General features: G+C 36.7%; 2 protein-coding genes across 3 annotated transcripts; both read right to left on the minus strand.

The window, feature by feature from the left end:
* Positions 1 to 318: 318 nt before the first annotated feature.
* Positions 319 to 20,856, minus strand: LOC141908330 (uncharacterized). Of its 2 annotated transcripts, XM_074798339.1 has the most exons (9): positions 20,682 to 20,856; positions 3,265 to 3,323; positions 2,252 to 2,459; positions 2,123 to 2,154; positions 1,960 to 1,990; positions 1,271 to 1,500; positions 1,143 to 1,161; positions 1,027 to 1,064; positions 319 to 938 (listed from the first exon to the last, which is right to left on the minus strand). In XM_074798339.1, exons 1-9 carry the CDS (start codon positions 20,737 to 20,739, stop codon positions 846 to 848), a joined length of 768 nt encoding a protein of 255 aa, XP_074654440.1. In that variant the 5' UTR covers positions 20,740 to 20,856; the 3' UTR covers positions 319 to 845. The 2 variants fall into 2 exon arrangements, with proteins under 2 accessions (XP_074654440.1, XP_074654448.1); XM_074798347.1 differs by lacking the exons at positions 1,960 to 1,990; positions 2,123 to 2,154.
* A 1,164-nt stretch (positions 20,857 to 22,020) lies between these two features.
* On the minus strand, positions 22,021 to 24,637 carry LOC141905532 (uncharacterized). Its single transcript, XM_074794420.1, has 5 exons — positions 24,491 to 24,637; positions 23,560 to 23,812; positions 23,265 to 23,432; positions 22,337 to 22,554; positions 22,021 to 22,251 (listed from the first exon to the last, which is right to left on the minus strand). Exons 1-5 carry the CDS (start codon positions 24,533 to 24,535, stop codon positions 22,051 to 22,053), a joined length of 885 nt encoding a protein of 294 aa, XP_074650521.1. The 5' UTR covers positions 24,536 to 24,637; the 3' UTR covers positions 22,021 to 22,050.
* Positions 24,638 to 27,548: the final 2,911 nt, after the last annotated feature.

Genomic DNA, 27,548 nt, shown 5'->3' on the forward strand with positions numbered 1-27,548 from the left:
GACGTGCAGCAAAGCGAGCGAGAAGTTGAGGATTCTGAAAGAAACGACTGTAAACGAACCACGTTTGACGCGGTTGTAGGAATTCTGATGAATACGCGTACTTCATTCATAAACTGTCAACGTAAGCTCGTGTTAAAGTTCAGTCCGTCAGTTGATCTTGAGACATAACTGCAGCACACCGGGGTCAAAATATCTCCCCGATCCCGATTCATGTCTGATCAACTAACGGATTATACGGACGAAGATTAAGACAGCACAGAAAATGTATTAACAAACTGCGGTTACAAATTTATTTTTATCACATGTTTCTCATATTTTATTTTAACAACATCATGGAATGTTTGTATTTTATGTAGCCTACTTATCATCATCAGGACATCCACGATCATCCTCACTTAGTACGCTCCCGCGTTAAACCAGCCCCTTGTGTGAATATCATGGATATAAAAACAAACCGTGCGCGTAAAACAAAGACGTTTCACTCTCGTATTCACATGTTACATAAAAGGAAGGCACAAACAAGTAAAGGTGACAATTACATGTATATAAATGAACTCGCATTTTATGATGTAAAAAGCTTCGCTAAACACTAATAATTAATGCTCAAATGTGCCATTGATTTCCGCATTCGCGTCAAAATATTCCCCTCTGAGATTCTTTTAGTATTCGTCGAGGATAAATGATAGTCGGAATGATTTTGTTGAATTACCCATACGTAGCTTCGATTGGCTGCTCAACTGATTAGTTTGAGTGGACTGCAATAAATGATATTTTCTACATGTATATTGAATAATTTATACGTTAGTTGATGAACTACACATATATATATATATATGTATGGTCGACTACATCGGTCTATCGAATATTCTTTTCTGCATGCGTTTTTGCCACAGTCTTTCGAAGTATCCTTTACCCGGGTTTATTTCTCCGTTCTCATCCTGAAAAATGACATCACAATGGTCGCATTTTCATTTTCATCGATTAAGATGTATTTCATTACAATGAGACCGATTGACATATCTATACCTTATAGTCCTCGTCCTGGTGTCGAAAGATAGCATTTTCTACAACGACAATCAATCTGATCTTAAAACGAAAATTATTCAACCGGAAATCATACCATTACGTAAAACTTAACCTACCTTCATTTTCAGCATCCACCTGAAAAATTGAAATTTTCAATTATATACAAAAGAAAGGCATGAAAATACGCGTGTTACATATATATAACACTTAAAATACATAAAGATGATTAGAAATGAATAATTACATGGTATTTATGAGCGTTAATCGCACCAATCCCTTGTGGCAGTTCTTCCAGATTTTCATCCTCTTTTTTATATTGAACTAATTCGTCACTATCGTCATCATCGTCGTCTTCATCGTCATCGTTCGGTAGAAGTCCATCATTTCTAATGATTTCTTCGTGTTCGTCGCTGTCATCTTCCTCTTCGCTCTCATCTTTATCAGGTACGATTCTGGCGCGTTCAATTTTCAAATCTGAATCGAATAACGATGTTTTATGTCAGACGTGTCACGTTTAAAAAGGATTGTTATCCGTGCGGATGCAAGGTTTCCTAGGAAAGTGAAAAGTCTAAAATAAGAAATAGATATTGTGTTTCAAGGCGATAGATGTCAACGGCAGGAAATATTATGCAAGCAAGAACAACAATGATACCGGGTTCTAGATGAGACGTGATTCAAGCGTGAATAAGTTGGGGTTAAATTGTCTATACTGATAGACGGTTCCAGACGAGAGAGAAGAGCGATCGAGAAAGTGAATTGATTGAAATATTGAAAATGAAATACGTGTGTAGATGAAAAAATACTGGCCAATCCGTATATCAACTGCCCAGGGTCCGACGAAATGAAATGAGCAATTACATGAACTCATGAGATGAGTTATCAATTAATGATTTGAATGACCAGTTCCACTGCATCAACAAGCTGTTGACTCACCACTATTGTGAAAATGAACTTCACGCGACGTCTACACCATCAATTTCAGTTTAAATTGTCAGGAACGAGCCCCAAAAATATAATACAAAGATTCAGGATGAATATGTAGTTATTCTTTTAGATAATGAGACTGTATAGAATTAGAAATTGTAGTTGACCATACCTGGTCACTGTCGGATGACGGTTCCGAATTATCTAAGATGAAATGAATGACAGTAAAAATTCTGCATTTCAACGTATGGCAAACATAACACTTAATAATTGCAGTTGCATTGATTTAATATTTACGAACCTTTTACTAAAGATTTGATGATTTGCGGATGTTCTTTTATTGTGTTTAGGGCTTCATCGATCGATTCTTGTTGATTTGGATGGATTCGTTTATCACTCGCCCGTTGCTCTGCTGTCTGGGCTACTGGACCAGACGGCTCCTCTTCGCTCGTATCTTCTTTCTTACCTTCACCAGCTTGTTTACGAAGTTCGTTTTCTAGGTCTTTCACCTTCAGGTAAACGACACACATAGTTTTAGTCAACATCAATCTTAAGTATGTATTATCGAATTGTGATATACGCTTTCGTGGGATAACGTAGTAAACCTCTTGTCACGCGCCTATGATAACAGAAACATAGCCCTCAATATGTGTGTTTCGATGGTCATGTTGGTTGCACGTCAGGCAAAATATCAACATGTATTTTTAGACAAGATTATATCATTAGTCTGGTATCGATTGTGAATATTGCTGGCGGCCGGAAAGGCATTTTTGAGCTCCAACGAAGGCGATTATAGAACCTGTCACAAACATACACGAACTAATCTCATCCTTGCATTAACGATAGGCGAGTCTATTCGAGATGACAAAAGACGTATGAAATATGTTAACTACACCATCTTTTGTTATTGCAATATGTTTAAAATTAGTTTTAAGCCCTTCAGGACCATTAGGCGTGCAATAACATAAGCTTTCGAAAGATAACTTGGCGCTGAATCGTATGTGTAATTTTTCTCTGAGCTTTGTTTTTGAATAGTGCTCGAGGTGACGTTTGGCAGTGACAGTATAAGTCGGGTGTAAAGCCAGTGAACGTGTCAGTGGACACTATTTTCTTGATAATACCATCCGCAGCTAATTCTCTGTGAAGTCACCGTATGTTACTGCTAAAGTGCTGTAAGGAATGAACACGTCAATCCCGGTCACCGTCAGGAAAATACCCTGGAACACTCCACAAATAACCCAACTAGGAAATAGCTGCCTGAGTTGTCATAGAGTCTGTCTGCGAGTGTGTGTGTGTAGCATGTACAATATTTACCTCATCGTCCGTGGCTTTCGTTCCACCAATCGTGTGCTTTGATATCGGACCCGATAGACCTACAAAACATTAGAAAATCATTAGAAAAATCTATAAGAAGAAAAAACAAGCATTTTACACAATCGATGAAACTACAACAGATCCTCAGGTAGATGCGTTGAAATCAAACGAATTGGCCGAGAACACGAATGTTACCGTAAGCAAAGAACCCATTCGCGTTAATTAGAAATCTATTACAATAAATCTATCTAAAGCTTATGAGTACAAGCAAGCAACCATTAGCGGTGTCTTTGTTTCAGTGTGACTCCCGACTGATTGTAGTTGCATACGCAGGTTTCATAAGGATTTCCTTCACCTATCAACTATTTCCAACTGATGACGCACTCATAGACCCTCTCAAACCTATTCTCGACACAAGTTCTTTGGAAAATGTCCCAGTCCGTTAGAGTTGAAGCGCTCTTATTTGTCGGTACATATATTGTCTAATGAGACCTCATACAAAAATGTTATTTGATGTCTAATTAGACATTCAACGTATATCCATCAATACAAAAGTCGTCATTTTTGTTATGATAAAAGTAGCTTCGATCAGTTGTGAATTATCTATGAATTTTTTGAACTATCAAGTTGCGTGGAAATTTTCGTGATAAAAATCAATAGACATCGCGCACACTGCTAAACAGTTTATCATTGAAAATTAAAATCCTAGAAAATATAATATCATGTATAATTGTATGTACGGATAGACCCCTTCTTACTCAGTACCGCTTAAGTCGCTCTACTGAAATTCACTCTTAGATAACTTGGTATCCTGCCAACTTGATGAAATATTTGAAGACCGCAACACCCGAAAAAGACGAAGTTTATACTGTATCCGGCAGCATAGTGTGATGTCTAGATAACGGATTTGCAAGAATTTTTATATATGAGTTACTTCTGCTTAATAAGCTAGTAAATGTATTAATACTAATTCGTTTTTTATGTACGAAACACTTCAGTCTGTTAGCTGGGAATAATAAATCAATTAGAAATATCACTAAGGGAAAATTATCTCCGATATTCATTTCCCTTCCGTCAGTTCTACGAGGCTGGTGTAGTAAATTGTACATATATATACATACATATATATATATATATATATATATATATATATATATATATATATATATATATATATATATATATATATATATATATATATATATATATATATATATATATATATATATATATATATATATATATATATATATATATATATATATATATATATATATACCAATACCAGTACATTTAGATATATGAAATTTAGATAGCCGTTGCTGAAAACCCTGCGTCATAACTCAATTTTCACAATTGGACTGAGGGGGTCGAGACCATTTGCCTTTTGGTTGTATCGTGAAACGTCTCAGTGATTGATTCTGATTTACCCATCCCTCCTGAATTAAGTTATTTCTATCGACAATTTAAGGCGCAGTATATTTCCTGTTAAAAGGCACTTATTCAAAGAATGAAAAATATTTAACATATATGCATCATGTAGTCTTGCCAATTTTACTGGAGTTATGATTTATTATGATGGATTGCTTTCTCATTGAATTTATGTTCAAGATTATTGGTGTCGAATTGTGATATTTGCGGGTTGTAATATCCGCTTTCTGCTACGTTTAGCCGGTAATGACGTCACTAATATCGCTCGTTGCTGATGGCGACGTTCACTGGTAAGTGAAACTAAATTAACGATAACGAACTATTAAGTGACAAGCTACAAAACTCCTATGTACGTATCTATCCATTCAGTCGATATCGCGTATATACTCGTGACCGAGTAAGAAAAACGGTGCCCAAGGGTTGAATTCTTTTCGAACAATTTTTTCGTAGCCTATCAGTGAAAGTATGCCTGAGAAATACTTCAAAAAAGAGGAGGGATTATTGCGTATACACGTTACGATTACTGTAAAGAACAGAATCTCTAATAACAGCGTGTATTGTGTGCGCTGTTCTATTGCAGTCGGAAAGAACTGAGCGCAGCAACTGCTCTCGAGAATTAATTCAAGTAAATGCACTTATTTATCACACTTTTCTCTAGCACCGGGGCGTCTCTAAATCTCTGAAATGCATTTTACCGGCGCTCGCGAGATTTTCCGCAATAGCGCTGGTGACTAGTTTCTTACATTGGCGCCGAACCAGCTTGTCATCCGCTAATGATAGGGGCTGAAACTTTCAAAGGCCAGGAATGCCGCAGTGTCCGTAAAAATAAAAGGATATAAATGGATTCTCGCCGTAGGCAATTTGTTCTAAAACCAAGGAAAGCTAGTTTCTGTGATGTTGCCGGCTCATTAACTACATATCAGATCTTCTCTCGAATATCGATATAACTGCCGCCAGGTCATTTTATCCGGCGTTTAGTTTATTCTACGACATGGGTCGGTGTATTTACCGTGTTGTTAATGCTTAACAGTAAAGTCAACATAAGACAGCACACAAAGATTTCCCGAAGGCGCCGGTTAAACTCATATACGCGTAATTCGCGTATCAAAGCGCACGAAATTGCCACCCGGAAATTGTTTCTAAGAAAACGTGTCGATGTTTTATAATTACGAGCTGGATCGTTATTGATATTCCGTCACATCAAAGTTTTCAACTAATCGGACACTTTTTTACCGATTAAAAGCATCTCGCGGAGGAAGATCTCGCTTGTAACGTTTGTTCAGGTTGAGCTCGACAAAACCTGATACCACAGCGACATTCGAGTTTCTAGCGCGTGAGGAGCGATAGCATTCACCATCAATCTTAGAAAAATGGAAAAGAAAACATCACCAGGGAGTTATGGTGGCAGGCCATCGCTGCGAGCATCGCGGCAGAATACCGCATAGAACAACAACATACCAAATCCAGACTTGAAAATAGCAAATTCAAAATGACTATTGAATTGAACGTTCATCTTGTCAATGGGTATTGATTATACGACATCCATTTATTTTGATAACGAATTTGAAAGCTGAATTACATCCGATAATTAAAAACCTGAAAGAATGCACGCTACATAACGTGAGACTCACAGCCCGAGGAGACACTCAGTACTGTGTGTGTGTATTCAATCACGATTGAATATTCAATCGAAGCTGCAATATATGGCTGTTTCAATTCGATCCGTGTGTGGGTACGCGTATGTTCACATTAAATCATATCGACTTATGGTTTATACCCGATCAGTTTCATGACTAAAATGCACTTAAAATTGTGCTTGTTGATTATCAAGCAAAGCCCTCATGGCGCGGACTCGTGTGACATCCCGTGTTGACATTTTACTCCCCAAAGGCTTGTTGTAATTGCATATGAAATCGTTCCTATTAAAGTAAGATAATTGAATTAAAGTTGACGAAATTACATCTAGAGAAATCAGCAACTTTTAATTCGGAATGCGGTGAATTTGTAAACATGCTTCCATATTGCAGCCAGTTAAGAGAGCAATGAAATGCATTTATTTCGATTTCGATTCATTTTTTCAAAATTAGTACGATTCGCGTGTATCCTGATTAAGATCCTTTAAAACAAATGGCGATAAATCTACTATACATTTCTACTAATTCACATTCTTTAACAAACATGTGATGCAGAAACGGTCTACGACGAGTATACGCGCTTCACCGATTTATCTTATCCCCGTTGAATAAATATTTCCCCTTCCGTTTCAGCTATCTATTCGAGTTATCCTGCTAGTGAGATATGTTCTTGTGTCTTCATTTTCTCGCTTGAATTGTCGCGTATGAGGTCATGAATTATAGATGAGTTTGCCCATCATAGTTTGTTGTTTATTAGTAGCAGGTGGCTAAGCAAGATTGCTAATGATATCATTAGCGATGGTGAAATCGATTCACCCGGATTATTTCGTGTTTGATATCCGAATGCGTCGTATATACGAACTAGAAAAATCCTTGTCACTGAGCCGTCTGAGGTCGGCCGGAATCATCGATTCGTCCTCAGATACCGACAAGACCGGAATAAAGTACGTAGCTTAAGCCGATGCAGTGGGATGAGAATACGACAGTCATTATCTAGGATTCTGTTGATAATACATCGTTTGTATCGGATACTGTCACAAAAAGCCCGCAGTCCGCGAACGAGAGCGAAAATTTCGATACTGAATTTCGAAGTTCGCACGCATCGGAAAATGCGTCCTACAAAGAGGCTGCGGAAAGCATGGAAAATAATTCTAAGACTCATTTGGACCGTGTCGAAACTATACGTACTATTCACAATACCAAAAATTCTTTTTGACAATACTCTTATCTACACACTTACCACAGTTCACCCCGTAATTATGTTATTATGCTTGGCAGTAATTCAGCTGGGAGTTTGCTGTAGCGGTTAGGTTCTCCGGTTTACAAACGATTTTAGCCCACGTCAGTTTTGGTTTCGAATCTCGGGTTTACACATTCGCGCACAGGCCCAATCAACAAACCACATCGCCGAGTATTTCGCTGAAAACTTTTCTATCAACTCTCATTTTTATTTCATTTGACTTTATATCTTAGTTATTCAAAAGTTACGTAAGTTTGTAGGCATTTAGTACAGAATATATAGTCCCCTGTACATCTGGCAAAACGCACTCGGCAAATAATAAGTTGTGGCAAGCTGACCATAAATTTACTACATGATATCTGCAGAGAGGCTAGCCTTCAATCAGGATAATTCAGATATCAATTGTGCAAATTTGTTAATTTGTGAAAAGAACTTTCCAGACAACAACATCTATTCATATCGAAAGTAGTCGGCATCAGGACCTATTAAGATTCATTTTCTCTTTCGCGCGATAAATCTTTTGAAAGAATTTCAGTGCCGCGGATATGACGACGGCCAAACAACAGTGACAACGCATAAGCCTTTCTGGCGATCAAGTCGGAGAGAATCGCGGTATTTTATTTCAACACGGTAGCGATTTTGATTGACGGGATAATTCTCAACAATCACGAGGGAGAAAAACACGTCATTAATACTCATACGAACCAGTGGAGCGTAGACAATGATACATTACGCCCGTAATGGCACACACGATTCTTGCAGCTCCAAACAACGCCTTGACAGTTCGACGCTATGAATATGGACGGGTATAAATAATCCTTTACTATTTATGACCTAAAGTCACGTCCTCCTGCGATACTCCTATCTTACCCAGCGTCCTCGCTTCGATTTTCCCTAATACGCATAACGTATCGCTATCGGAATCTCTGATAATTGTTGACATCGTGATCGCGTCATTAAACTTTTATGTAGCATTACTAGTAAATCGTTACTACATGATCTGACTATTCAAAAAGATGTCATTATCGTGATAGCTGCGGTCATCGTGGTGCACGGGGGACGATTGCAACGTTATGGTTCATCTTGAGATTAGACTTGAGAAGGTAAACGACTCGAGAATGGTTTTCCCTATCAGTGCGTACTCATAGAATGACTATTACATCCATGCGAACATTGAGTATGCATCCAGGACATTGGTTGTCTATATGAATGGCCTGTTGGGATTTGGATCAGATGCGGTATTGCGAAGTTATTTCCCGCTTCAGCCACCGCTGGTATTTGTAATTACTACCACGTGAACGATGAAATATCTGCTGCCAGATATATATACACCTTTCACAAATCAAGCAATTGTTACTGATGGCAGTTAATAATAAATAACTCTTTCCAGGAGAAAATCAGTAGCGAGATCATTACTGAGACGACCATTCACGGAATTCTTGTCAACAATTTAAGCTCAGATTCTTGCATGTAGGACTTTATAATCCAATGTTGGATTCGTCACAGAAATTCCCAGAGGTATCCGAGTGCCGCATGTACCAATATATAGCTCTCGATGCTATCATTAGTCGTGGTTCTATACGATTCTATTTACTGATTCAATATTCTACGTAATTATGTATAATCATCTACAAATAGGTTTTTCAGGGGTCAATACAAAGTCGTTGACGTTTCCTCGTAGACGGTTCTCAAAACCATTCGAACGATAGAAAGCAGAATATGTTCATCAGAATTTAACGGCGCGTAACCCGACGGAAAAAAGGAATCAAATATGAAACGATTTGAATAATTCATTTCATTTTGCAGCATATTAAACCTTGGTAAATGTTCATCGTTTATTCATCGACTGTTGACGGTGTCAACTACTAAATCATCTTATTCTTGCGAGCGTTTCCTCCTTTAGGTGGCAACTGTCACCCAGCAATACCCAAATACCCGTGCAGCTTAATTTATGTGGAAATATTTCAAAATATCTGCGAATTTTCTGAATCTATTTTTAGAGAGCCTGATTTGACTGATCATGGAACAGTACATCAGGCGTAGTATATCATTCCACGATATTAAGTTTATCCAGTCCGCCCGAAGCTGATCTTACAACTCATTTCACACCATTTATTCATCACTTAATCGTTGTTAGCTTCGATGAAAGGAAAATTCACTTTCCCCGGAGACGCTCGCAATTTACGTCAATTTCGTCCTTCGTCGCTGATCTACTGCAGTACACACACACACGCATACTTCCGTATCATCATTATGTTCTTAAATTGAAATAACCAAGAACCGTCGCTGTTTAGTCCGTACGTGTGAAATCACCAGAAACCTTTATTTTTAAGATTGCTTAGTAAGAAACGACCGATGATGCACTGTTTGACGTCACTTCCGGTTTTACGGGACAATCGAAATTTACGCATTTCGAACAAATAACGATAAAACATTAACGATTAATATCAATATTGGAAAACCTTTATCAATAATGTCTCATTATGATTGGCTGTCAAAGTTTGATTTAGACTAACAGTGAATACCACTTTGCGGACTTTGCGGAGGACTTGGATGTTTAATGAGGCGGTGCAGAAACATAACATTTCAGTTTCTATTTTTTCCAGTATCAGCCATCTATCTTCTATGTTTTAGAAAGACAGTGTCGTCTTGTAGCAACCGAACGAAGCCATTAACAGCCACAATAAATGAATTTGCGTGAGAGATCCCGGCAGTTTCTAAATTCCCATTTTAATGTCCAAATGTTTGGCAAGTCATAAATATCACATTCAAACAAACGATGATGTTGTAACTTCCTGTGGCACAGGAAGTTATTACGTAGAAATTTGATGATACACATGCGGGCTGAAAATTTCTCGTTACATTTTTTTCAACTTTCTCATTCTCATTTGCGGTCACCGCACACTCCTCGTGTTAGCTAGTCGTATAGTACGAGTGTTAGAATGACCTAGCGTGTTTGTTCAGTTACTTTACAAACTGTAAAGGGTTATTCACGAGTCATGACTCCTGACCGTCAAGTTATGCTTAGAAACTAATTGGAAACGTGAACGATCGACTCTCGTAAGGTAATGGATATTACCTAAAGTATCCGCCAGCAATTTTGTTAGTAGTTGTTCACTGTTTTTCGTGTCACTGATATAAAACCAGTCACATTTTTATGGTATAGAACAGGGACACTAAGTATTGGCTCCAGTATCGGAATTCTGCACGCAACTTGTGGTCGAGGTTCTGTCAAGATCTTTTGTCAAACGTTAGTGGTCATTTTCTGAGTACAGTTTAGACGCGGACCCAAGGATCCTTCTAAATGCATCTATATTATTTAAGATTTCCCCAGGCAGATCCTCCTACAAATGGTACCTTCGCTCCTGCACTCGCAGGAAAGTTACACATTCTTCCGTAGTTTTCGAAAATTTGTTTGCGTTAGTATATTTACGTGCTTCGGTTAGTAGGCCTACCCCGCAGTGTTTAAGTTATATTGAATCAACACAAGAATCTTATAAACATATAGATCATTTTTTATCTAAATAAAACGTAATTGCATTGGATGAGTGACTAATCTTCGCGAAGTCGTTTTCTTTTATTTATTATTTAGATCCATATTACTCAAAAGCATGTTTACAATGCCGTATAGTACATGGAAAATGTTTACCGCGGGGAATATACCCAATTTTTTTTCGCCAGGAAGTAGACTATTGGATGACTGACAGTGCCCTCTAGGGGGAATACGGAAATGCATTAGTTGTCGCAACGGCGCCGACGAGACAAATGATTGATCTGATGACATTCTTACGAAGTGCTCATTACGTTTCCTTCTTGAATTCAATTCATTTCTCAAAACAACGGATGCGGTTTTTATAACCGACAATCAGATGAAACGCAATACGACGAACAGCCTTTTGAACGTCACTTCCTTATAATCCATTTAATAAGTCACAGCGAGCATCAACACCACCATCTTTGTCTTATCACGACAACGAAGCGACCTTATGACATTTCATTTCGCTGTTTGGTTAGTGTCTATATTCTCGTTCCGCGGCGATTGTTATTGCTACCTGTAAACATACGACGATGCTTGTGTCGGAACCAGACAGCAATAAATCCAAAATGGCCAATTGGAGCACGAATCCCATTTAGCACTGTTATTGCTAATATACTCCCGGTAGAATAGGCACCATATTGTTCAACGACATGGCAAACAATAACCAGATGAAAAATGAACGTTGTACACAATAAACGGAACTACCGATGCAGCAAAACGCTATTCTGTTTCATTTGCTTTTTGGAGGTGCTTTTACATGTCAAAATTATCGAGAAACCTTTCTCGATATTGGACTGGGAAATAATGTAGCAATCGGTAACCATAGTTATAAAATATGCAAGTGGTTCGTTATCAAAAGTGCTCATTTTCTCGATATCTGGGTTAGTGTAGATGTGAAAAACTAAATGTGGTCGAATTGGATTTCATGGCGCTGTAGTAAGTTATATATATATATGTATATTCTGTAACGCTGCGAACATTGCGTTAAAGCTGAATGTATGATAACCATATAATGCAACAGGTATGATAGTGATTGGCGTTGAACTTGGGAAAAAACCAGGCGTAGATGAGAATTTGATGCAAGTGTGATATGGCTTATTCATCAGCCCCGTCATAATTACTATCAGTGAACTCTATTATCAATCACGTATTATTATCTTTTTTCACCCATTATTCATGCTTGTGTTAGTGGTTATCTGTGTTGCGATAGTCCGGGAACTTTGAACGTTCTATGCAGAAAAAAAACGATTGGTATTTTGCTAATTATGACCATGAGCGAGTACATTTTGGCCAGTAATTTTGAGTATTAGAATTCTGACAAGCTAGTCAAGATTAATGAACGTAATACGGAGTTTTTCCATTAACGGGTGACTCTTCATGTATCATTCAATTATAGTGCTATTGGTCAAGAGGAGGAGGTCTTATAATCCTATTAACGATGTAACCAGGCAACCAATCGAGGGACCGGTCGTATCTTTTGATGATTAAGTGCCCGTGGAACATCACTGTTTTCCCTCGGCTGGATAAAATAAAGATAATCTCTTATTAGCCATAAAAGGAATTATTCCAGACCGTTTTGGTTAATGTGTCCGTGTTTAGCCGATGTTTTATACCGGTGTAGATCCAATCTAGCAACGTCCTGGGTGAGACGTGGGTCATCTGCATTTTAGGTGATCTAGATATTGCATTGTTAGCACGGCATAGGATCCTAAACAATCTCAGTCATCTCGACATCCCCAACCTCGTATGCAGTTTAGCCACCACATTACACATTTTCTAACACCATTAAGAATTTATTATGATCTCATGGATAAGACTCGATTTCTTTCAAATAAACAAGATATGACGTCAGGTGCAAGAGCTTTCAAGTCGGTTCCTCAATTTGGATCGAACGAACGCAATTATGTCACTAAATGGTGATTACGTATACGACGAGGTGTTTACCCGTCCCATCCATCTCGGAGGAAATTAAACACTTTTTACATCGGATATATAATCTAACCTTCTCTGTCTTCTAATCTTCACAAGCAAGATAACCTGAATAATTACCGGTACAAGATTTGTCATCTCATTTCAAGTTACACCCGTTCAAAGAATATTCACCACAATAATGACTTTTCTACGCGATATTATAGAACTACATGAATTGGTTGAAGGTTTTTTGGAGGACACATCACGGCGGGTGTTTCCTGTTGATGTGACAGTTCTTTGGTCCTAGATAATTGTGAGAAGGTTTTAAGCATAGTTTGCAATGTGAATGATAACAAGGAGGCATTAAATTTAGTAAAAGAAAATCATAATAAAACGAAATAAAAACATCAGCCATATTGCTACCATTTGAAAGAAATCTCTCTCTGTGAGGAAATTAGTGAACTATACCATTGGTAGTTGGGAGATTCTCCCAGGACATTCATAAACTACGTTAGTGTTTTTCTCATTACTATTATTGACATGTAACGCTCATATGTTCATGTTTTCACTTCAATCCCCCTCCCGTCGAAGACTGGTATCCTGCTAGAATATTATCAATTACAAATTATTAGTTTTTCAAAGGTATGATTTATTATTTTTAACGATGACTTTTTTTACGAGTGAAACGTTTTTTAAGTCGCAAGTCTGCGTGCAATGAACGATCGATACGAACGGATGTCGTTCTCTCTGGGGATCCTATTAAGTTCCGCGCTACGGGTATCACAGACAGAATTCCTTTCTCTCTTCTCTCTTTTTCACTATTTTCTCTTGTTCTTCTTTCGACAAAAGGAGTGCATATCAAAACGACAACTGCGGATCAATGTCGGAACAGCGGTGTAGTCGATGTAACCGATGTATCTCCGCTAATGGAGGATTGGTGAACGAGTCGTATTAAATCTTGTGATGAACACCGAGGAAATTTCAACGTATTTCTGACCCGCATCAAAAGAACATCAAAATCATTTTAAAAATATATTTGAGAGTGGTATTGTTTTCTTTTAGCGAATATTTGAATTCACTTAAACTAATGTATATGTATATACATAACGTAATGGGGGAGGGGACTCAATCATTAATTTCATCAAAATATCGCATCAACAGGACTGTGTGAATAGGTTTAGTTACACCCTAGTGAACTGAACATTCTGTCTGGGGAGCCATTGCGGAAATCTGTAAATTGATTGCCTCATGTCGAAATGTTCTTTCCGCTGTCTGTCGGTCTGTCTGTGTGTATGTGTACATTAGATTCCTTTGAAGCCATATTACAAAACGTTGACGGTTTTATTTACGTTTAAAATATCGGGAAGATGGATCAACATTTTCATAATACCGACTTTTTATTTGATGACAAATGATGAAACGAGTCGATACCTCGAAGTCTCAAAATGAAATGATTAACTGGATTGGGGATCAATTTTCTATTTTTGATTTATTTGTAAAGGGCGTTGACGTTGATACATATCGTCATATATCATCAGTAATGAAACGATTATGTTCTACTAGCCAACAATTATAAAGTAAACTTAAAATCGCATTTGCTAATTCCATAAAACCCCACGATTTAATCAACATAACGGTGCGATTTTCGATATATCAATTTTGAGCGATAGTGAGCTGTAACGACGATTTTGAGGGCAGCACTGGTCGAATTACACGACGATTAAACGCGCAATATTGTCCTAACTAGGCCTACGTACAAGTACGATTCTGTATATCGAAGGCAGTCGAATATCTATATTTCAGCATTCGCAATTTATTATTCTGAACAATATGCATACAACATATCTAACGTTTGCTGTGATTAATTATGCATTATGCTGTTATGTATTATGTACATAAACTGTTTACATAAATTTCACATAAATGAGCTATTCTTTTGTTGGTATTATTTTCATACAATGTTCTAGATATAATACCAAGCAATACAAAATCGATGGCATTTTCGGTGTGAGGATGGCGAGGAATGATTATCGATGTCTTTTCTTGTTTGAAAGCAATTGAACAGAGCGAACAAGATGGCAATATCAAACAAGTTATTGGAAGACACGAATGAAAACAGCAACTATGTGATCATTTATAAAACAATGCATCCCAGACAAGACATATTGATTACAATATATGAAAAGCCACATAGTCACATCAAGTGTATTTACCAGTTTTATGGCCATTTCGATTGAGCTATAAAATAGATTGAAATGAACAGTGGGGCTTTTATTTCTGAATTATATTGACACATGATATTGACGTTTATCGTTACTAATTAAAGCCGGCTGATAATAAAAACAGGATGATATTAAATTATTGTATATAAATTTTTCTCGGGCAAACACGAAACGCATCGTGGGCTCAATTGCGATAATAATTAACTCAATATTAGAGAAACATTTCCGCGTCGAGAATAATGAATCCCTGGCTTCATTTTGTTCTATAATTTGTTGACCGATTAATTTCTTTAAGATGAGAAATTCCGGTCGCAAATGTAATAAATACCACATTATTACGTCATAAATCACACGAACACAAGCTTTATTAAATTCCCTATGATGATTTATCTTTGTCTCTTATTGAATTGACACGAAATTCCACGGAGCACAGGTTTTTGTCATAGGAACAGAAATCAGTGGTCGTAAACAACGTAGCTCGGGAAGAATTCAGAGGGGAAAATTGATTTTTATGTCCATTCTATTTAGGAGGGAATGTTGGTAAGTCTGATACTGACAGATAGTTGAACACTAGAGTTCTGATGATGGGCGTTGTCTAGTTCCACACGACTGTAATCACCGAGACGGTTTCAATAGAACCTTGATTGTCAAATAGCATGTACGAGGAGAGAAAACCAGAACCATCAAGAATGGATAGTTGGTGATTATGTTCTGGCATGAATCTTGGAGTAATCATTTGACCAAATGATTACTCCAAGCATGAATATACTATATAACGAGCTATTGTATAAATCGCGTATGAAATGAATGAAATACAATACGTTCATTGCAACGTACGGCGTATCTGCGTACTTCAGAGCGTGGGAAGTACAGAGGAACAGAGTCGAGCTGTAGAGGCCATGATTTATCAAAGTACAAAACGTTACTATGCCCCCCCCCCCCCCGTTTAGTAAAACTGATGACTGATCTTAGACGTACCGGACCCATATACATAAGCGCCAAACTATAGGCGTAGTTCTCGACAAGGCATTAGCATCGCCGACACTAAATAAATTATCTTTCTAATTCCCGGACATGTCTTACTCGATACTATTTCAGCAACTGCGTTCCATTTCCCCAGTGTACCTAACGCAGTGTGGATTAATTCAATAAAGCCTTTAATAATTCATAGATTTATAGGCTTTTAGGTTCGGACGGAATCGATCCTTTATACGTATTGACGCTCCGAAAATTGGATTTTCTGCAAAGAAAGCTTATATAACCCGAGGAACCTCAACCAATGTAGCGTCACCAATCATGGGAACTAAATGATTTTGTATTCCATCTTGTGGTTATCATACGCACAAGCAGAACAAAATATGAATTTCTTTTGTCAAGTATCGATACGGAAATTATGTATATACATGTTGGCGGTCGAGAAAATTGTGGCCAGATTAAACTGAGACAGACGCAATTTACAATATTTTCTTTTCGTGTTGTATTATTAATTAACGCTGTTATTTGCGCCTGCAGCACTTGTTGTACGGATACGCAGATGAATTTACCGACGATTCGTTTCTTCTGCATCGATATTTGAATGAATAATTAGTGAATTATAAATGATACCTATAAAGCCATAGGGTTAGTTGTATTGAGTTTCTCATAATTGGAACAGAATGGATTCCATCCATTGTTAACGAGCCTCTGAACGAATGAGTTAACATACAATTCCAGCTATTTGGGAAGCAGCTTTCGACGGACAGATGAAACATTGAATTAAAATGGTGTATAGATAAAATGAATGATAATAATGATATCTATTGCATCTGTTACACGAGTCTGTACTAAATGACGTCACATTAGGCTATGGTTTTTAACAGTCATGACGTGAAGAGCTCTTGTGCGTGACGTCATCGCTTATCGATTTGACGTCACATGTCCTTCGCGCTATTGACGATAAAAATCCATCAAAGCAATTTTGGATTTGAGATTTATACCTGGATTCGATTTAATTTCGATGCGATAAATATAGGACATGATACACTATCACCAAGATACCCGCTTTAGACCGAGATCTGTCATGTACGTAAATAACTCATTGTTTTGTCGTTACCACATAGGGCCTCCTTGCAAGAGCTCTCTATTTATATTTCCCAGTCAGACGAGTCCTTAAAGGTGATTGCTCTAAATTCTACATACAAGCCATTCACAGTAATTGTACTAGATTTGCAGACACTACTTTCTGGCTGTCAGATTACTGCAATGTTCATCAGCCCCAACAGTTTATTCCAAAGAATCGAATAAAACCGACAACGGAAGTGAGACTGTTTCAGACAATCCATTCAACCAGCTATTAAAGAGACAGTAATCGTCAGGAATAGCACGGAAACCGGCGCTCTACATGAACGTGCCTAGTCGCTGCTATCTAGACTGATAAATCTATCGAAATGTCTCTTGCGCCGTTCAATCAACCTGTTCAATTTAATCCGCGCAAAATCTAACTAATGAAATGTAAAAATCGATGGCGGATATTCGTCGAATGTAGTTTTATACGACGTGAATGAAAAGCTGATTTTTAAGGTCCTTTTATTGCAGGTTTAGTGCGTTGAGAATATCCACGAATACTGCGAGAACATTAATTCACAAAGTTGCGCAATGCTATTACTATTTATTAGAGTTTCTTTGATTGGAATGAGGGCATTTATCCCGTTGTAAAAATGCTTCGAAATAGTGACATCAGAATGAGATCTATCATTTAAGACTTTCGTCGTGTCTTAATACAATCACGATCAACGTCACCATCAAGAAACCATCTTGCATATTGAACCCTAAACAGTTCTCGAATCTTTCAGCGACTTGGAATCACAACATCATGTAGTATACACACAAATAAATCATTGTATAAGACGGAGATAAGCGTCAATGAACTGTTTCATTGATAATCATAATCTATGGGGGTAAGAATCCTAATCTCAATATCTGAATTCAAAAGAATCTCGCAGATATTATTTCAAAACTCTTAACTATGTATGAAAGGTTTAGTTGTTTTCGATAAAGAATATGATTCATCTTAAATAACGGAGACATATCCTAGGGCAGTTATGAAAGACCTTATCACTAGTTGATAACTTTTACCTCGCAAAAATTCCGAATCATCAAATATCATTAGAAAAAGTCAAACGGAGTTTGTATTTATTTATTTCTTATTTGAGTACATGTATTTTCTCACAGTTTGCCGAGTTGAAAACATTTTTCTTATATGAGATAGAAAACGAAAGAATTTTTCTGTGAGAAAGCAATTAGGCCTTATATTATTGTGTCCTCGGGAAGTTTCCGTTTAATTTCCTCTTGGTTTATTACATTTATTTCGCATCTGCAAATGTAAGATTTATATATAACTTGACTGTATATATCCTACTTTATGAATTGCATTTTTTGTTGATGCTTTCAACAACAGACTTCCCACCGGTGGTAATCACCGAGATGTGAAAGATGAAACTATTTGAAGCCTTTACTTAAAAGTGTCCATTAATCAAGAACTTCAAGAAATAAAAGTCTCTCATAACGTGACGCACGTGTAGATTTGTACCCGAAGCGTAGAGCGGCTTTTGGTAAGAGTTCAGTCTGAAATGCGGCTTAAAAATTCCCCCACGTCTAACAGTTATAACGTTGTTCGAAGAGGCAGTCTTTTCAGTATTATATTCTCCCAGCCAAGGAACTTGTATAACATCCCACGATTTGTCATATCTTAAGTTCTTTCTTTCATTTCCAGACAAATTTATATGTTTACTTTCAAATAAGATACCGCATAATAAGTATATGGGCGATTCTAATCTGGAACCAGACACGATTTAAGAAGTTGTTTTCATGTTTAGTAATGTACCAGGTATACGTATAAAGCGAACCGCGTCTACTTTAATGAAACGGCGATATAGATTATGTGATATCGGATAGTGTTCCGGTTTCCACTTGTATATTGGCTCTGTCGTCTGTAAGTTGTTCGTTAATCGATAAACTGTCCTGAAACATCGATGGTAACTTCTCCCTTTACTGAAACTCGATGTAATGAAGTGTTGACATCAGAGACGGTATGTCAGATGAAACGCAATCGATCAAGTACACGGCAAGTATATTGCTGATATATATGTGAAATTCCCGGGTGACTAGCTGCTTAGTATTCTACTAATATCGTATATCAAACTAACTGCCAAATAGGGTTAGGGTTAGGACATGGGTTTGAATTAATTTATGAATATATATTAGATTTCCGATTTTTTTCTATCCTCTCTAAATCATCTCCCGTCTGCAGTGACCTCATGGGGCGAATAAAAAGAAATGTAAAAGAAATATACGCTGGGTTTCAAAACTTAATTTCAGGAACTTTTATAGCCTCAAATCTATCAATTATTTTCTTGCAAAACCAAAACGTATTTCTTTAAAGAAAAATATGTACTACTTTTCTCCCACCAGAAAAGAGTACAGTTTCAATGTGTCCGAATTCGTAAAACAGTATACAAATAAATATGTTCTCGTTGTTTTTAGCTGCGGGTGTGGGCGATGTTCCCGAAATTATGCAGTTGTTCAATGAGGCATTCGATAGATACCGTACTACCGAAAATATTCACTAGTAATTCACGCAAGCTTGAATCCAGCGTTCTTGTTCGGGCATTCAAATATAAATCACTAGTCATTGACGAGGAATCCGGCAAAATGGCCAATTCATCTCAATAACTGACGATTTCTGGTCGTATTCACCCTGATTTATCTAAAAAAACGGACAGTTTCCCGTCGTGATGTATTCAGTAATTTGGCTTAGCCTACGACTGCCGTGCATAAACCAATTAACAAGAATAATTCACTGTGCTTCTGGAATGGCGATACTGAACTATCAATTCATCAACTGATACACAAAATCCATCCGCAAGGTTCTAGAAATGATATTCGGCTATTCATGCTGCATCATGCGACAGAGGCTTAAACGTTTTCGTAGTGAGATGAAAGCGCTCTATATACACGATATGAAAAAAGTTGCGCATTCCCAATCTGCCCGAGGCACTCTGTCACTTTTATTAGATGTCGTTATTATTTGTTCGATTTCCTACTCAATACCAGTGAAAGAAATATGGTATGATGGTTTACAGTAAGACGCGTGCACGTACAACCAGCTGAATATATTGCCGAATTCTTTTCGCACGTGCTCGGCAGTGCTGGTTATTGTATAATAAGTTACTCGAACGTCATGTTGGAAATGGCACGAAAGTGATTACAAATACCAGAAAATGTTTACAATCCATACTATCATTTAGAAAACGTGTCTTTTGTGAATAGGCCGTTTGCTTCTTATTCGTTATTTCTGTTTATTTCTGCACATTTATACAATGGTTTTACCAAAGGTTGTAGGAAATTTTAAAGCGTGTTTGAATTATTGATAACAATGAAAAGTTTCTTGTTGCAAAGCCTACCTTGTAATATGAGACATAAAGACAACGATATCCGAAGTAGGAGTTTCATATTCCACATGATGTCAGCAGCAGCAGCAACCGTCTGGAGTTAACTGACTAGTTTACAGCATCACGCAGCATCAATGTCACTGGACCACATCCATTTGCGATACGGGCGAATGTGATCGATCACGCATCCCGGTTCACCGTTTGGCGTCACAATGCGACCATCAGACAACTAACCCTCCTCTTCGTCTATTTTGTCTAATTCTATATTTTTCAACCTCGTGGATAAAAGGAATCGTGCACATATATAAATACAACTGTACTTGTCATTTAAGTAATTTCATTAGAATCGCTTTGTCGATGTTCTTTCGTCGAAATATCAAACGTTTCATGTGTGCCCTTAAGATACACAAGAGAATAAACTCTGTTCATCCCCGTGGACGAAACGACACAAAATATTCCGCGCATATATTGGTGGCAGGGGGAATTCTTATCCCATTCCTTGTCACAGCAGTTGATTGGGGTAATTCAATGTTCGGTGAAGGGTGCCGCATCAATTTACGTTCATTTACCTTCGTAATGACAGGTTTTCAAGCCGAGTTTATGTAGCTTTCACCCGGGGGACTGATTCCCATCCACGTCGATCCATTTGCCAATAACATACGTCCACTTGGCTGATTGCTGCTAGCGGTCAGGGAATATCGTATTGTCCTCGCCCCATCCAAAAAAGCTTTGCAAATTAGGATTTGAGTTGTCACCTCGAAATAAAAACAGCCGGTTATTCATCACGACCTTGAAGGTTTGAGATGCCGTAACGTAAAACCTTTAGAATAAGAGACACACCTTTAAAATAGGAGAGAAAACACGTGAATAAAGATTGAAGCTTGTTTTATTGAAACTTGTTACGTCTATAGAAATGAATGTCACAAAATGATTATGATTGAAGTGATTTTCTAGGCTTCACATACGATTTACTGATTCAGACATTCTTACACTGTTTCACATACGAACTGTATTTTATAGGTACATGATCAATTAGCACGAATCAACTATTAATAAAGAATGCAAGTCGGTGATTATAATGCAGCAGACTCAGTCTATAGCGGTACCGGTCTATCAGGTAATCTGTTCAAACTCGGAGAACCCTATCATAAAGATGAAAACAATTTAAATCTTAAAGGAGATTAAGATATTTTGTCCCTATTTGTCAACGTAGAAAATCCGAAGATCTATACCGGAGTGTCTAAGCGGTAACATTTTTCCGGTCTCGGTGCTACCTCTATAGGCGGAGTCTACTGTACGCGTTTTGATTAACATTTTTGCCACTGTTAGGAACTAGAATATTAAGTAGAGCGTTGATTAATAAAGAAACGACCGGATACACCTAATGGAGGCGACCCGCGAAACATTGCAGCGCAGAAACGAAATCCTTGGCCAACGTGAGAGAAACATTTGGGTGAATGTGAATCTTTATCATCGAACGAGTTCCCCACGGAGGTAAAGTCGTACCCAGGAAAATGATCCTCTCGTTGTAACTGTTAACTAAGGGCATGTCCGGATGCCAGGTCTTCGTACATCGCGCCATCTATCAACAAAGACAAAAAATGTTTTAGTAACAATCTTCTCTAACGAAATATGATTTATTGTAATATAATGAAACGAAATTTTACCCCCGTTAACCCGAAACAACATCCGAAAATACCGCAACAACAGGGCGCTTCAGCATTGATGTTTTGTTCAGCCCTAACTCCGGATGCAGTGTGCAGTTCGATGCTGTAGAAATTGTGCAGCGGAATCGGTTTGTAAGAAGTAGCATCGGATTGAGATGCAGTAACGTGATAGCCTCCGGGAGTCTTTTTCGGGTCACCGTATTGCTCAAGTTTGGCATCTTGAATAGAAAGGTATATATATGGTATATATATGGCATATATATATATATATATATATATATATATATATATATATATATATATATATATATATATATATATATATATATATATATATATATATATATATATATATATATATATATATATATATATATATATATATATATATATATATATATATATATATATATATATATATATATATATATATATATATATATATATATATATATATATATATATATATATATATATATATATATATATATATATATATATATATATATATATATATATATATATATATATATATATATATATATATATATATATATATATATATATATATATATATATATATATATATATATATATATATATATATATATATATATATATATATATATATATATATATATATATATATATATATATATATATATATATATATATATATATATATATATATATATATATATATATATATATATATATATATATATATATATATATATATATATATATATATATATATATATATATATATATATATATATATATATATATATATATATATATATATATATATATATATATATATATATATATATATATATATATATATATATGTACATCACTTTAGCCAAGTGTATATATAATCCAGTCGGTTCTCAGGGTATAGATTTGCCCGTTTTTTGGAACTCACTTTGAGTAATCTCTGCAGACATAAGGAGTAATCGCCGATCAGTAAGCAAAGCACGACCATTAAGTAATGGTGAACCGGCCTCAGTGCCATTCTCACTCAGGAACTCCACATGAGTATAGTACAGATACTGAAAGTTGTTCAGGACGCCTTCACCTTGGAACAACAAACCTATAGAAATATCGAAGTGCAAACACATTATTCAAGATAAAATAACAATGATTATCAATTGTGCTATCTAAATTACTCAGATGTCCGATATTGGAGCCAATAAGGAAAGTGGAACTTAAATCAATACCATTTAAAAGAGTCTCATAAGTCATACGATCTTGCATCGATGAAAACTGGTCCCTGGTCATCTGTTGTAACATTGATGCCTGGCTGATTATTGACGCTTTAAGTCGTTGGTGACTCTGATGGGTAACGTGTGTTTGATTCAAGACATTCTGTGATTGAGGATCGAAGCTAAGCTCGCTAAAAGTAGTAAATTGTGGTTCAAATCCAATACTGACCGCCATCTGAGCGGGAAGGCCGGCTGGTCTCACTGGTTCCTAATAGAATACAAAATGAGAACGCTGTATATTTTACCTACACCTACACAAGACATAATAGAATTCCATTAAAAAACTTACTATAGTAGGTCATTGAAGTTGAAAGAATTCCATTTTGAACCGGTATATAGGCATATACATATAAAGTATAGACTGCAGTTTTTATTTCATGAAGGCAGTGAATATTTTGCTAATATGGCATCATTATTGTAAACACTATTTTTGCCCATAAGCTCCTCATTGATGCCAGTAGGCCTATTCATAGCGTTCAGCCTAATTTCATCTTTCCCATAAGGGATCATTCATTTATTACGTACGCATTAGGGAAGGGGGAGGGGTAAGTGCAATTGCGTCCTGTAATGCTATGAAAAAATTGCCGATTTTGCGTACAGGGGGGCTTGAAAAAGTCTCTTGAAAATAAATGAATGATCCCAACCCTTTAATCTGGCCCTAAAATCCTTATTCTAACCCTATTTGTAAAATTAGTTATATGCATTCGCAGAACAGCGTTGACTTTAATGTATCCACTTTCAGTTACACAAAGGACTTTCACAAAACCCACAGCCCTGTTAGTAGTGTGTAAATACAGATGAGACCGATGTTAACATGTTAGTGACGTCAAATCTCTGCCAAAACCAATCTGAATAAACTAATGACATGAAGAATATGTATACTCACAAACTGTACAGCGGTATCGTCGTCCATTTTGCCCATTTGTAGCATCCCAGGGCGTCGCGTCTTATCTCGTTCCCGGTAGCCTACACGCTAGAAGTGTACATGGTATCGGGGAAATCCCACCCGAAACGACTGTTAGAACGATAACGCAATTTAGGTAATATCGTACGGAAGCCCCGGCCTTGGTGACTTACGAGATAATATTTTCATAATTTCGACTTATTCGAGTTATTATCTCGGTTTTTGACATAATGATATAAAAATATGTCGAAATCCGGCTTATCATGTTTTATTATATGATTTGAGTTTTCTTTTCATGTCGAATTTGATGTTATTTCTATGTACTAGACGTATTATCTCGAAATTCGACATAAAAATAACTCGAAATTCGTAACTCGAATTTCGACATAATTAACTCGAGATTCGACTTATTATGTCGAATTTCGACATCTAGAAAATCTATAACATTATATCTAACAGTAATTTGAAGAAAATTGAAAATTGTCAAATCCATATTTTGAAAAAAGATTATTTCCCATAGGCGTACTATGTTTCGTAAAAACGATGAAATCAATAAATGGATATGCAGAGGGTGTTCGATGTTTAATGGAGCCTATGTACAACTCGAATAATTCTTTTTTTAATATAAATCGACCCGTTGGATTCCGACTCTAACAACAAAGATCAGTCCCAATTCCATAGCGCTCGGTAAGCTGAACAAAAAGTTAAGACCAGTTTATTTCCAAGTTTCTAACTGTGGAACGGGGTCAAGAGTTAATTTTCGCTCAGTGGTGTTGGGTGAATAGATTGAATAATTGTGTGCAGTATTCGAGGGAACGTAGAAATGATTGGCTTCTCTATATCTATACGACTCTTTGAATTATTGTTCAGTGCATTTGATGGTTTCAAAAACTGTAAATAAATCAATGATGGGGTATAAAACAGTTCATGATGAGGTGATATTCTAACACAGCAATTGTTTAGCAGCTGCACGGTAAATATCGCTAGCGATTAAATACACCAAACAGTTCACTGCGGAATCAATCGGTGTCAAATTGTCAGAGATTTGTGCCACATATTCTAATGCTATTGGTACTTTCTTGGACTTGTCCGTGACGAATTGAGATAAACGAGAGATAAGCGATGGGAGTTCACAGAGTAAAAACAGCGTTGTGGTTACAAATACTAGTTTCGTAGCTTTGTTGTTTGCGACGGCGGATTTTGTGGAGTCGTTGTTCGTCAAAGAAGCGCGCTCTTTCCTTGACTTATGAAGGGAATAAATTAACAAAAAGTTTGCTACCGTTAAAAGCAATACCGGTGTCACAACTGTGACAAATATGAATACGTACCGATCTACAATATTAACCATGGGATGTTTCTTGAATTTCCATTCAAACGGACCATCAATTGTACTTATTTCGCACCTTTGACGAGTTATTTTGGCCCCGAAATATCTATTAACATAAAGAAGAACCGAAAATATCGAAACTGCTATTATGATTTTGTTGATTTGTTGCCTTTCAAAGTTTTTCCGAGCCCATAAAGGGAATAAGATATGTATACATCGATCTAAGGCGACTAAGACAACTATCCAGTTACGTAGATTCAATGTCGTCTTGTACGAAGCGATGCAAACCCAATGCCACATCGGAAATATAGCGTAATCGTGATGATGGAAAATTTCATCGCCGTAAAGACTTCGGTAAATGATATGCCTGAGCGGGCTATCGACGAACATATTTGCTAGATACGCGATATCAGCACCCGTCATTACTCGTAACAGATAAATTGAGTTAACTGATGATTTCAAGTTCTTCAACACAAGAAAACTGAATACATTCAACAATGTTCCAATAAAACTGATTCCACCGAGAAGAAATAATATCATATAGTGACGATACTCGTAGAAAGATTGTCGAGGACAGAATAATGGAGCGGTGGAATCGTTCATTTTCTCAAGACTTCCCGCTGTGAATCGCCACGAAGCATGCAATTTTTTTTTACAGAAGATGATGATAGTTCATGATGGTCTCTCTCCTAGTGAGTTGTTAACCATCTATTATTTTCGCCATAGATAATTCATAAACTACTATCTTTTCACCGTGTATCGATTATGAGTTTTCGATTTTAAAAACTTGATGGGACCCGAAATGCGATCATTATTTCTCAATGGTTTTTTTCCGACGGAGAATATCAACGCACGAATTGAATATATATATGATAATGATATATTCATCTATCGTCCAAATATTCTCTCTTAGCACCAATAGTTTAAATTCAGTGGAATGACAGTATGTGCTATTCAAAATGGAAAGATTTACCATATAAAAAGGGCGTGCAATGTATATATGAGGCCATTGCGTTCATGTAAACTTGTAAGTTGAGAATTCCAATCCTGCTCCGTAACTCCATCAATAATTTAAGACTTTTTAGTGACTTTCAGGTTTCGCTTGAATAATTAATCGTTCACAATACTTGTTGTTTATCTAGATTTGTCTTGACAACCTTTTCTTGAGGTTTGGTTCTAAAATTCAGTGATTCAAACCGATTATGTTTATGCGACTGTAATCATGGATTTGTCGAACTCGGGTCCGGCTGGAGGTGTAGAGTCAAATGACTACAAGAAAGAATTGATGAAATATAATCTCGAAATAGACAAACAAAAACGTACGTACCAAAGATTGATGAATAATGCTATATTTTCGGCGACCAGAAAATTTAGTAAAAAAGTGACATTATCAATGAAAGAGCGACGAAATTTGGAATCGACTGAATGTACGGAAGTCAACCTTGGTACAAAGATTTCAGATAAGAACTTCAGCGTAAGTATCTTGCCTAATACATATAATGTATATATCGCTTAATAGCTTTAAATCAGATATTCGTGAATACGTATTCATGATCGTCTTTATTCAAAACAGAAAACAGAGAAAAATGTGAACATACGAACAGACACGCGTCTGGTGTGGCAGCACATCACAGATAGGTGGAGATCTGACTTCATAAAACAGACCAACAAACAAAACTTGCCAATATTAACCAGAAATAAACGGTTTTACAG

The sequence above is a fragment of the Tubulanus polymorphus genome, chromosome 1 (genome assembly GCF_964204645.1).
Source record: "Tubulanus polymorphus chromosome 1, tnTubPoly1.2, whole genome shotgun sequence".
In the NCBI taxonomy this organism is placed as follows: domain Eukaryota; kingdom Metazoa; phylum Nemertea; class Palaeonemertea; order Tubulaniformes; family Tubulanidae; genus Tubulanus; species Tubulanus polymorphus.